Below are 13,688 nucleotides of genomic sequence, written 5' to 3'. Positions count from 1 at the left end.
AATGTTCTCAACTTTGTTGTACACAATGTCTTAGTTTGGTTTGTTGCTTCCTGCCTGTGACTTGCTGGAGCTGGATCCCAGACTCCAGAGCCAGGCCTTTGCAACAAGGCACTGTTGTCGAGATAACAAATACTTTTCCCACCCTGATTGATTTGGAACAGGGCATGTAATTTTTTTTCCCACCAGTCTATATTAATGGAGTGTTAACAGTTTGAAGGCAGATGCTCAAGACTTTGCCATCGGGTCTCTTCTGGGCAGCAGTGGGGAATCCTGGCTTTTTATGTCTGAGCTTGCTGATTCATGCAAGCACACAAGTTATTTGATCCTTCTATTTGATCCGGTGGAAAAAGAAGGTTGGCTGAAGACGTCTTTTGGGCTATCTTAGAGATGTGCTTTTCTTTGTTAATTCTTCCACTTAAGTAAGCCTTGTCTTTTTATTTTTCTAGGATATTGATGTTAAGCTCTGCTTATTGCCAGGTGTTCAGGCAGGTGCTTAACTGTGTGGAGCTGCCATGTAGATAATTTCTGGGATCCCAGCTGAGCCTGTATTTTCATGTGTTCTTAGAGAAAAATCCTATTGATGCTCTTTCAGAGGCTTTAATTTTATTCATATTGCACTGAAATATCAGTATTTTCTTGTAATATTATACAGATGTTGCATTTAGGTACTCTGAGGTTATGCTTCCTCTGAGGAAGTATGGAGGGATTTCTGGGCTCCTGGGACCTTCTACTGAGTGGGGGAAAATAGACTATGAGTCTTAATACACTCCAAAATCCACACTGACTCCTGTGGGGACAGCTGTAGCACTTTTTTCACTCCATTGATCCACATTAAGGCTGTGTACCCTAGGAATTTGTTTTGCCATCTGATTATTGCGGCACATGGTTGCTACTATAATTTTATTTTGCTCAGTCACTAAAGGTTAAAATTGTGAGAGCTTTAAACGGGGAACAGGAAGAGGCTAAAATCAGTCTCTTCTGAGCTAAAATCTCTCTCTTCCTCTTGCCCTTTAAATAAAGAAAAATAAGAGAGGAAACTTTAGTAAATCATGGAAATTTACTGTAGTGGGAAGCATATTGCTAAAATAAAGCCCTGTTTGTCTGCAAGGGTTGTCAGGCTTACAAGGCAAGTGCTCAGATGTTGTTTATCAGTGTTGTCCTAACCCAGAGGCAAGAGTTAAGTAACATGCACTGAATGTGGGCAGTGAGGATCACTTCTAACATTCTGCTGTGCTGAGAGGACTGCTTAGCTTCTTCTGAAAGAAAGCAAGGGCTCCTTTGCATTTCTAATGATTATTCATGTTTCCCTCTGAAGAGTGTGTCTGTAAATTTGAGAGATGCTGCATTTTATAAAAGAGAGGGAATAAACTGTGAGTCCTGTTTAAATCTGTAATTTTGAAGAGTAGCTTAAGATGACGCATCTGGGTACCTGTGTTCTTCACCCTCCTAAACATCCTCTTATCATTATGCTACTGACATAATCTTATCAAGAAAAGCTGGTGTTTCCATGATTCAGCAATCTTGAATAAAGAATCCTGACATTCTGTTGTGTTGATTTTATTTTTTCCTTTCAGATATTACCATAAGAAATTGATGCACAGTATTTCTAATGTAATAGTGCCACAGCAGGCCTTGCAATGAATCATCAGATGTAAAAATACGGCACATATACTGAAAAGGGAGCAAATGTATGAGAAAACAATTAATCTGAGCCTGTCTGCCTTGCATTTGCCTGCTGTTTCCATTTTGATTGCGATTGGCTGGCAAGGGCTGCTGCTGGCATTGCACAATTGGCTTAGATGGGGAATTACAAATCAGGAGCACATCCCTTGGTCAGGGCTCGGCAGCACATGCAGCTGAGCACAGGCAAAAGAGAAAGGTCACCCACCCGTACGGCAGGACTGGAGCAGAATCTCTCTCACAGATGTTTCCATTCCAGAGGAGTGCCTCTGAACTCGTTGTTCTCATCTGTGGCTTGAAGAGCTTAAATGCCCTAAGGTTTTTTTGTTTCAGTGAATGTGAAGATGCACCTAGGAAGAAGTTTACAGCCTGGAGGCATATGAGGATTTCAGATGCATGGAGCAGTATCATGGAATGATCAGAAGGATCTGTGGTTTCCAGGAGTTTTAAGTATCAGTGAGGAGGAAGGCAATTCAAACAGAAGGTTAAAAAGCAGATGCAAAAGGAAAACAACTTTATTTTGATCCTGAAATTATGCTGACAACATCATGAGAAAGGGATTATATCAGCACCAAACAGTGGAGAATCAGTCTCATTTTCTTCTGAAATAATCCCTGTGCAATAAATATAAATACTATCTTTTGTGAAAAAGAGGAATTCATTATTTGAATGCATTTTGAAACTCTGCAAAACGCTGTGGAACTGCTGCATCTTTGCAATGGTGTATGATGTATCTTTAGTTAAGATGTTTATATGAAGAAAATTCTGCACAAAAAGGTCAAGCTACTTTTTTTTTTCACTGTTTATTAACTGCTTTTCTGTGTGAGGGCACCAGGAGTTACATTTGTATTTTTAACTAAACTTTCCTATTTTCTTCTTTTCTTCTCCAAACTTAGTTTACGAGATGCTGGAATTGGATTTATTCTTGTCATAGATCGCAGACAGGACAAATGGACTTCTGTGAAAGCTTCCATACTGCGGATAGCAGTGAGTACTCTCTTCAATTACTCCTTAGAAAGATTTTTCTGTGTTGAATCTTCCTCTTACAAGTGGAAAAACATAATTTTTTTTCTCTTCAACAATATGTCAGCTAATAGATGATACAGAAGGTTTCCAGTAGGTCTTTTGTATCCCAGACAGAGCATCATGTGTCTATGATGTGTTTTAATGCAGTCTGCAGCTCAGGACATCTTCCTAAGTATGCACTTGGAGAGAGTGAATGTGTGAGCATGCCGCTGTCCCAGGTGGGAGCTGATGTTTGCATGGACACCCCATGGGTCCCACAGAGTTTTCACTATTCAAGTGAAGAAATGAGGGTGAGGGTCCTGTTTGAGTTTACCACTTGTGAAAGGAGGTCACATGGAAACACTGTTCTTGTGATGTTTGATTTAAAACAAGGATTATATGTAAGCACGAAAATCTTATGTGCCTTCTATGATCAATCAACAGTGCATGCTCTTAACTTTCCCAGTCTCCCTTTCAAGTAATATGAAAAAGAAGCTTATTATAGGCTATTTTTTCCTTTTTTCAGAAGTAGAGAAGGACAGATTCATGTTTATCATGTGCTTGTTCTACTGCTGGTTTACTTGGTTTTTTAAGTTTTTGGTTCATTGGTTGCCTTTTTCTTTTCCTTGTTATCCTTGCTTTAATTGTTAGTCAATAGTCCTTCCTGTAAAGGCTGAAAAACAAAGCTGTAAGTATCTTTTAATTTTTAATGGCTGAAAAATTTTGACTCTGTAAGATAAATGTCAAATCAAAACAGTAAATGTCATTTTAATGTAACCTGATTATGGCCAAAGAAACTTTTGTTTATTCTAAGTTAAAGGTAGTACATTACTTTAAAGTAATACATCTTTAAAGGTAGTATATTGTTCCCACTATATGATGTGTTATGAATGAATATATAATGATATAATATTCCCACAATACAACTCTTTACACAATAATCATTGTAGAAATGTTAAAATGTTGAAAATACATTAAAGTATCAGCAAAATTTGCTTTAGCAGCTCAATTTGAAATTTTGAGATGCAGCATTGAGTAGATCCCAGCAGTAAAAACTGAGAGCAGCATAATTTAGGATGATTGAAGAAAAAGGCCTCTAGCTGGAGGTTTGGCATCTCTCAAAAGTCAGTGCTGTGATTTCTGTTCAAGGACAGATAAGTGTTGCACAGATTATGGTCCTTTTATTTGCATAATTGGGGTTGTGAGGGTTAGGGAGCAACTACAGACAATACAGGCTTATAGCCGTGATGATGAAATTTATGGTAACATTCCTCCAGTGTGTTACTTTGCTTTGAAGCACAGTGAACAGAACTGAGCAACTATTCCCCATTCTGAGGGATCTGTCACTGCTGAGATGGTGCTGGTGCCTAAGGGATTTAGGGTGTTAAGTGCAGGAGCACTGCCCAGTTGCAGTACTGCTGCTGATGGGTTATTTTGTTTTCTTCAGCTTTTCTCGTTCTTCTGTGAGGTTTTTCTGAAAGAAGAATCGTGCTTCTTAGCTGCAGTCTAATCTGTTAAGGGCAGGATTTTTTATATTTGCTTCTCTGTTGAACAGCAACAGTGTTGGCTTTCAATTGTACCCATGTATATATATTTATAGCAGTCCTCCTGTTGGACTTCAGCAATAGTCACATCAGCCCTAAGACTTGAACATTTTGTGTTCCTATTCCAAAAGAAGATGTAGTGAAGAATTGTTTGCTCTTGACCATCATATCTTTGCTATAGTATTTGATATAAATGAAATCTAATCTGCATTTCAGCTGCCTGTTGTTTAACAAAAAAACAAAGCCAAATATACAGGATATGTAGTTGTGCCAAATTAGTGAGGTCCTATTGATAGACAAAGATTTCTTTTGAACGGCTCAAGGGTAACTGAAGACTTTCACTTGCTTGGTTTTTCTTACAGTCAGAATTGTCTTTTGGTGGTTTTGAAGCATCTGAGTGGTATTTGGGCTATCCAGACTGTACTCGATGTCTGAAAGCCTGATAGCTCTGATCACAGAATGATGAGCTCTGATAGCCCAACCACAGAATGGTTTGGATGAAAGAGACCTTAAAGATTTTCTAGTTCCAACACTCCTGCCATGGGCAGGGACACCTTTCCCTAGATAAGGTGGCTCAAAGCCCCATCCAAGCCTGGCCTTGAACACTTCCAGGCACAGGAAATTCCCAGCTTCTCTGAGTAACCTATTCTAGAGCCTTGCCATCCCCACAGTAAATAATTTCTTCCTACTGTCCCATATAAACCTACCTCCTTTCCATTTGAAGCCATTTCCTTTTTTTTTTATTTTTTTTATTGCTGAAGCCTATTGCTGTCTGTAGAGACAGGAGTGTCATGTTATTTGAGATGAGAATTTTGGCTGTCGGTTTATTTTGCCTTTTCTGCCAACTTACCTATTTTTTCTATAATCATCCTGGGGGAGTTGACCCTTTTGATTTGTGAAACCAGAAATGCCAGCATAGGGGACTGTGACTGGAGCACTGCCTGACAGGAATATCCTGGCTGGAGCATCTGCCCATCACTAATACCCTGGCCACTGTAGGACATGTATTTGTAAGCACTGAGCAGCTGTTAAACAGAAATTCATACTGGCATGGATTTGTTATTATTATTTCTTGTTATGTTCAAACTCTTCATACACATTTGATTTGTACTAGTGGGTATTGAAGGATGTTTTGAAACAAAACTAACAAAATGTTTTGTTTCAGGCTGAAATTGTGGAAAATGTATTATTAAAAATTTCTAAGCTTCATTTTTGCTTCTTTGTTGTTAGGGGTACTTTATTTTTCCTGGGGCAGAAAATGAGCAATGATGAGCTGATTCTGTATTTCATGCTGATACTTAAAGGTTTTGTAGTCAAGACTCTGGAGGTGAGGTTCACCTATTTTTGCAGACGTGGTAGAAGGCCAGTGACTGAACTGCTCGCCCAGGGTGACTGCTGCTGCAGCTCATGCAGCGCAGGGGGACTGAGAGCAAAGCCAGGGGCCTGGGCTGAAATATGGCATTTCTTTTCCATGTGACAGAGATTGTGGCAATAACATGCCCAGGCATGCAGACCTTGCTACTGTTTTATTCTACTTGATGAAATTGCAATGGGCAGGCAGCCCAGGATGTTGTTGTGAGCAAGCACAATAATGCAGTCTCTGTGGCTTAAGAGACACTTCAAACAACATTATTATTTTTATTTCTCACCTGATTTAGCTGAAGTGAACTTATTAGCCTAGGAAGAATGTGATCTACTGGGATAGTCAGGTTGAGATGTGAAATTCTGGTAGAGATTCCAAGAGCCAAGTTTAATGCTAAGGGTGAAGACTTGATAGTAAAGTAGAATTTGAAAGTTCTTACAAGAAAAATACTGAACTTAGTAGTTGCAAATTGTTCACTTGTAATACATTATTGTTTGAGGATACAAAATTTTTTCAGCTTGTTGCCCTGTCACCTGTGACGATTCTTCTAAATTTGTATTAGAATGTCCTGTTTTCAGTAAAACACAGTACTCAGAGTATGAAGAGTGATTCAAGATGTTACTGAACATTTTAGCTCCTGGGGCTGGGCAATTACATAGTCTCATGGATAAGTGTGCAAGGAGGAGCAGTCATGGTGGTTGGTAAAGCAGCTCTGTATTGTCCCTGCTGAAGCTGGGGGAATGACAAATGCCAGACAAATTGATCCCCTTGTCCTTTCCATGCAGTCAAAAATGACTCCTTTTTTATCCTTTTTTTTCTCTCCTAATGTTATCATACCCAAACTAGCAACATTCAATCCACAGTTGTAGGAGCAAGGCTTTTTACTGATCAATGCATTCTAGGGTTTCACACTGCTCTCTTCACAGTTCCAGTGTATTTTCTTTTAAAAAAGTAGTTGATGTCATTACATTGTATTAGTCTCTTGTTCTGTCATCATTGTCTTCCTCCATCTAGAGGGAAAGGTTGCAGTGTGAACTCACTCTTTTAGACAAACAAAAAACTGCACTCAACATCATTAAAAGTTTTACCATAGACATTCATCATCCTTATACTGAAGTCCAGGAAAATAAACTTCTTGGTGCGTAGGGAATAACGTACCTGTGGGCCACTGCTCTTGAGTAAGCGTTAGGATGGAGGTTGGTTGTTTTGTTGGTGAGGAATTTTTATCCATTTACAAAACTTTGCAGCCTTTTCTAAATGTGACAAGAGATGGGTTTTATTCTGCCTCCTGGAAAAGAAGTCTGCTTTGTGATTTGCCACCCCTAATTAAGGATGCACTGAGTACAGATTTCATGCCTTCTGTTTTGGACTGCCTTGTCCACAGCACTGCTTTTCTTAGCTGTTCATAAATCAAAATGCAGTCTTCAGTGTAACAGTGGCTTAGCCCATTAATTTCTTTGAAGATCAGGGCCAAGACTGCTGGCTGGCAGGAAGAAACCTGAAGCCAATGGACACAGCACACCAGAATGCTTAGGTTGGACTCGATGATTGTGGGGGTCTTTTCCAATCTAATTGATTCTTTGATTTTGTAATACCAGCCTAAACCTTGCAGGAGTCAGGCAGTCCCATTTTTGTGCCATCTGGAATCTTACTGGTTTGATATCCAAGGTGAGAAATGATGAATTGCAGTAATTCAGCTTTGAGTTCTTTGACCTTGTTTGTAGACATGTTGAGTTTCTTAGTGAGTTCTTGATATAGAAAAGGTATATTTTTGAAGTGGTGCCCCATGAAAGGCACTGGTTTATATTTATATGGTATAGGTATTTCCCTTTAGCCCAGTTTCTAGTTAGCTCTTTGCATCATGTCCTGAAAAGTAGTGACACTTCACACTTTGTATGGCTTAAGTTTGAAAACACTGCTCTTCTTTCAACTCCAGTCATGTTTCTCATTTTGCTTGGATTTAAGACTAGAACTTGGCAGTATGATGAAGCTGGAACAGTATTTGTATTAATTTTGTGGCTATTGTTATGAATGAGTACAGTAAATGATAAATGAGTATGTTTATTTTTAGATCAGTATGGTTTTGTCTGGTTGCCCTGGATGTTTTGAGACTACTTCAAATGCAGGCACTTTTGCAGTTATCCTTGTGTACTTAGCCATTTTTATTTATTTTATGTATTTGTTGAATATGTGAAAACAGAAGTGAGTCACTTAAACTCAGAAAGCAGGATCATGTCACAAGCATTATATATAGATCTAATGCAAAACAGTCCTATGTTTTCAAAACTAGATTTCAAGCTGCTTTTTTTATGAACTGATTTAATTCAAGATTATTTTGTGACAAGAATTATGTGTTCATTCTAGCCATGAATAAACAGTCTTAAATAGGTAAGCAAGTAGTTACTAAGCCCTTTATATACAGAAGTATTTTAGAAAGAAGTGCTCTGTGGCTTATGGCATACTAAGTAAGTACAGAAAGGAAAACAGCACCACAGAGTTTGGTAATGTGGGTATTTTGAAGCTGTTCATTAAAAAAAATATTTTTTTTCCAAATATTTTAAGACAAAATTACTAAAACTGAGTCAATCATTAGCTCTTTGATGGCTCACATATTATACACAATATTTCTGCAAGCTGGCTTAACTTCAGGGTCAGTACTGGTGGTACACCTAGCCTCTCTGCCAGTAATTTAATAACTGTGCAGAAAAATGATAGTTAGGATTATCTGCAACTAACACGTGGTCCAGAGGAGGCCACAAAGGTGATCAGAGGTCTTGGAGCATCCTATGAGAACAGGCTGAGAGAACTGAGGTTGCTCAGAAGAGAAGGCTCTGGGCCAGACCTCACTGCAGCCTTTTGGTATTTAAAGGGGACTTATAAAATAGAGGGAGAGTGACTTTACACAGGCAGATAGTGATAGGACAATGGGGAGTTGTTTTAAACTGAATGAGGAGAGACATTACATGTTAGGAAGGAATTCTTTACTGTAAGGGTAGTGGGGCACTGGAGCAGGTTGTCCAGGAAGTTGTGGATGCCTCAGACCTGGAAGTGTTCAAGGCAAGGTTGGATGAGGACCTGAGAACCAGCTCTAGTGAAAGATATTCGTGTCCTGGTGGGGGGGTTAGAAATAAGTGATCTTTAAGATCCTTTCCAATCCATTCTGTGATTCTATGGTAATTTGATTTTGCATTTTGCCCAGAACTCAGCTGGGTTCAGCCTATACATTTCCCCTTTACAGAAACCTGGAGCATGCAGTGAAACGCTCCCCATCCCTGAGACGAAGATGCCTCAAAGCAGGCAGGTTAACCTGCTCCTGAGAAATTATTAACAGGTTATCTGGAGAACTTAAGATTGTTCCCCATTTTGTCCAGCCAGAAAAGGTTCTTCCCCTCATTCTAGGTTCAGGATACTTGTAGAGCAACAAAGATCTCAGTGTATTGGAACACTTTGATCCTGGGGCTGTGCTGTATACACATTCCTGGTTTGGTCAGATTTAATTTAAAGCTGATAACAATGTGCACATCTACATCTTTTTCTCTTTGGAATTGGCACTGACCTGACTGGATGAGAAAGTGAAGGAGATGAGCAGATAGAAAACTAATCCCACGACTGTCATGAAATATCAAATAAGTGCAAATGAGATGAATGAATATATGAGCTGGGCTCTCCTAATTTTTGCAGAGAATATGAAAAACATGAGTCCTAGTCTCTTTTGCATTGGCATTAAATCAGATAAATTCAGTATTTGAGACAAGATGTTGGGGGTACTGTTAATATTAATTAATCTAGTTAAAAAAGACAGTTGGGGGAAAAAAACAAACCCAGTTTTTGAACACACAAATCCTTCAATAAATCTGAGTAAGGTTCATTGACTTCAGTGAAACAGTCCTTGAAGGCACTTTATTTGATAGCACTGCTAAACATAACAAGAATATTTTTTGGTGCTTAACATTTAGCAAAGCATTATTGAGAAGTCATTGTTTGTTGTCTGGTTAGCATACAATGGCTTCAAACAAATATGCTGCTGGGCTGGAACAGAGGATTTTTGTTTTGTTCCAGTGTTCAGGGTGAAGTTGACTGGTCAATGAAGTTCACAGGCATCCATGGAGTATCGCTTACATCATAGCATTGTCTCTGCAAGTCACCAGGGCTTTAGCAAAAACGTGTTAGGAAAAGTAGTAGTATTTTGGCAGTGCAGATACAACCTTTGATAAACTGTAATAGCTGGCACAAGTCCAACATTGTTTACTGTAGCACAACTTCCCTTTCTTGTTTCACAAAAATTAATTTGCAGATTTTACTTCCAGCCACAACAAGGGAAGGAGGCATCACTTTTTAAGACATGGAGTTTTTTTAAAGAAAAAAATAGAACCAAATGGAGACAGACTAGTGGAGACCAGTTTATACTGTAGACAAAGTCAAAGTAATCTAGAATTTGAGCTTTTGTTCAGAGAGAAGGGAAATTTCTGACAGGTTTTGAATGGGAATGCAAGTGATACCAAGACTGTATTGACCTCAACACCATCATTTTGGGTTGACACATTGAGATAGAAAATAATTGCAGTGCATATTCTCTGTTTCCATTGAATTGAACACCATCCTAAATTTCATCATGCAATTAAACTCTGTTTCATAGGACCTAGTAGACAGTCCAGAAAAATTTACTATTAGATTGCATTTGGGTACTGCTGTCTGCTTCAGTAATAGCCTAAATGTCATAAAATCACAGATTGGGTTGGGAGGGACCCTGAGGGACTATCTTTTGTGAGGAAAGGGAGCCTCAATGATATTTTCTAGCCCCCTGTCCAGGGCATTTCCCAGTGCTCCAAGTAATGCTAAAGGGGTTGCAGATATTGGCTGCCATGGACAGTGGGTCAGGACATCATGTGGTGGGGTGGATGTCTCACAAGGAGGCACCTTATTTTTCAAAATATGTTACCTAAAAAATATCTCTTCTATCATTTTAATTCTGAAATATTTGCATTGCCACTGAATAAACTTCGCATTTTGGAAGTTAAAAGTAAAAATAACTGCTCAGTTGGACTGAACAATTCTGTTATAGGCACAAAATAGATTGACATGTCTGTTGAATGAGAGAAGTAAATACAGCTGTCATTCTAAAAGGCTTATCCAGGAGATTTAATTAGAGATTTTTTTGTCTGTTCTTTTAATGCTCTGAAATAAATTTGTGGGTTTGCTTTGTATGGTAATTCAGAAAAATAGTAAGAAAAGTATAATCTTTTATTTTTCTTCTGAATACAGTCAGAAATTTTCTATGAAAAGTTTTTCCTCTGATAACTATGGGTTAGTAACTTCACAGGCTGCACTTTTTTTAGTGAATTTTAGAGTGCAAGGCTGAGGCACTCAGAATTACCTGGTTTCTGTTCCCAGCCATCAGACTCCTTTGGAACTGCACCACTGTACTTTCTAGAAAATGTGGACATCACTGAAATGGAGGCAGATTGAGAAGTCCAAGTCTTTAAGGTTCCTTAGACGAATGAAATCTTGGTTGTGTACTGAATATCTGGGCAAACACAATGGATCTTGAAGCTTTCCAGAAAAGTGTTAAACTACTTTTCCCTTTAAAAATTCATAATTTCTAATGCTAAGTACCTGGAACTCTTGGAAACCTCAAAATTGTTATTAAATCACTCTTTAACCTTCCAGATACTAACAGTTCCAGTAGGCTTGGAACAGAGCATAGCATAACAGCTCCTTCAGTCACTGGGGCTTTTTTGGTTGGCTTTTTTGTCTTCCCTCTGGTAAACCAGTTTGCTAGAAAAGTGAAATAACTTCCAACAGTATAATGAAGAAAATTGCATACTTAATTATAATGATAATTTCTTTAGTGAATTTCACTGCCTCCCTACAGTGGAAATACTGAATAGAGGAGAATGTTTCCAAGAGTGGCTTAATGCCAAATATGCAAATCTCTGCCACAGCAGAGGTTGATTTTCAATAATTTAATGCTATATTTTTTAAAATTTCTTCTATCTTCTGTTTTCCCTCTACCTGTTGTAGAACTGAGAAAGATCCATCAGATTGCTACTTGGAAGTTGATGAGGAAAAAGAGAACTGAGATTTTTTTTATGCTTGATTTTTATTTTTGTCAGCCAAATTAAAGTTTTTTTTAAAGTTGCTGCCTGAGAAATTCATCCTCTGTGGCAAAAACTTGTGTAGGCAACTGGCAAGGTAGTATATGCATGAATTAGAAATTTGTTGTTAGGTTTTCATAGAATGATGGAGGTTTCTTTGGCACCTTTTATTAAAGTGAAGATGAAGTAACCATGAAAGTCTTGCTGTTAAAAAAATACTGAGCCACTGCTGTTTGTTCATTAGCCTCCTTGGGTAGGAGGTTGTAATCTTAGCTGAAGAGCAGTACAAGCCAGCTCTGAAAAAAAAAATTGATTCCAAGAGAATAGATCCCTGTTCCCAAAGACAAGTAAATGTCTTTTGAATGAAGTTCTTTGTACTAGCCATGCAACAATATGATTGGTCACCCCATTATGGGAGGCCTTTGATACAGTTAGTTTGTGGTTTATCAGGGGTTTCTCCTTGTTCAAAAATATTTTCTGGAGCTGAGACATAGAAAATAACAGGCTCAACTTGCTCTGCAGGCATCTTTCCCAGGAAACCTGCAATTAGTCCTCGTTCTGCGCCCAACAGGATTTTTTCATCGAGCTCTCTCGGACATTGCTTTCAGATTCAACAAAGATGAGCTTAAAATGAAAGTACCTGTAAGTAATCCTTTGTTTTCACTTTACTACCAGGAATCTGTAAAAGTACTTAAGGTGGCCAAGGAGGATCAAAGAAGCCCCAACAAAAAGCCATGATTAGAGGCAGTTCTAGCAATTTTAGCTAATTCATGATGGCTTTTTCTTGAGAGAGTATGTGAATTTTGAAGCAGATGCATTTCCCATGGACAAACACTATGGTTTCCGTCACTTGAGCAAGTGTACAATGGATGCCTGTTGTTATCTTGCCAGTAAATCCAGAGATTGTATTTTTATTTGCAAGTGTACAGCATTTATATTTTAAAATAAAATTTGAAACTATATGAGCTGATGATATAAATGTTACTGTACTTACCAGATGTAAATTACAAGGGGGAAAGATGGTCTTTAAGAAAATTTCCCCCCATCTTTCATTTATCCTGGGGAACCAGTCCTTACATGAGAAATCCATGTAGGCAGTATTGTTTTGTCCTGCAGACCCAGGATAACAAGGAAAATGAACAAGAAATGAATGTTGCTTTTAGAAAATAGCCAAATATGGTTTAATAAGATTAAAAAAACCTGGCAGTGTTATGCTATATAATTTGTGAGCTTTTTTTTTTTAATATGCCTGGTGCCCATGTCCATCATCAGTCATTTACATTTACCTCATCTTCACCTGAAAGAACTGCTAAATTTGTGTTTCTATACCCACAGGAATCAGTTCCATCTCTCACTTTTTTATTAAAAAATGCATCTTCTCTGTCGGTGTCTGAAGGATGGGGCTCAGAATCATTAACAAGGGACTTGTCACCACTCATCACGTTCACTTTTTTTCTGTCCTGCTGCAGATCATAATGCTGGGCTCAGTGTCAGAACTGCAGAGTTACATTGATAAGACACAATTAACAGAAGATCTTGGTGGCACCCTGGATTACTGCCACAACAGATGGCTGTCCCGTCGCACTGTAAGTCTTAGCTTTTGTTATAACTTTTCAGCTTAATGAACCCTTCTGTTTTATACCCTGTCATTTATAAAACAGATTCCAAGTGATGCAAGTTGACTTGCTCAGTGTGAGAAGATGTTCCCAATGGTACTTAGTCATCTTAGAGAAATAATATGAGTAATAACTTGGGAGGGGTTTTCTGAACGCTTGGAGCAAAGGAACTACAGTGTGTTATTGTGTTGAGGTTTATTGGTTTTGCTACACGAAAGAAAAAGCTCAAATTGTAAAATAACTCCAGATTATAAAAATATGAAGAAGATACACCTGATACAAGCCTAAGAAAAACATGCAATTAAGGAATTAATGGTGACGGTATCTGTTGTTTGCAAAATTCTATTTTGGCCATTTTTCAGTCTTGTAATTCATCTGTTTGGGT

At 38.3% G+C, this 13,688-nt stretch overlaps 1 protein-coding gene across 12 annotated transcripts in view; it reads left to right on the top strand.

Moving 5' to 3' along the window:
• MCF2L (MCF.2 cell line derived transforming sequence like) overlaps positions 1–13,688 on the top strand; it is a 145,710-nt gene that overhangs the window by 103,263 nt on the left and 28,759 nt on the right. For 11 of the 12 annotated variants that reach the window (XM_059492256.1, XM_059492264.1, XM_059492283.1 and 8 more), the window contains exons 4-6: positions 2,577–2,667; positions 12,210–12,329; positions 13,157–13,273. In XM_059492256.1, coding sequence (XP_059348239.1) covers positions 2,577–2,667; positions 12,210–12,329; positions 13,157–13,273 — 328 coding nt within the window. Of the gene's footprint in view, positions 1–1,957; positions 2,458–2,576; positions 2,668–12,209; positions 12,330–13,156; positions 13,274–13,688 lie in introns of those variants that run through there. The other variant, XM_059492343.1, reaches the window with a different exon arrangement.

This window comes from Ammospiza nelsoni, chromosome 2 (assembly GCF_027579445.1).
Source record: "Ammospiza nelsoni isolate bAmmNel1 chromosome 2, bAmmNel1.pri, whole genome shotgun sequence".
Classification (NCBI taxonomy): Eukaryota; Metazoa; Chordata; class Aves; order Passeriformes; family Passerellidae; genus Ammospiza; species Ammospiza nelsoni.
The sequence above is the reverse complement of the archived record's forward strand: the minus strand, read 5'-3'. Positions and strand labels throughout refer to the sequence as shown.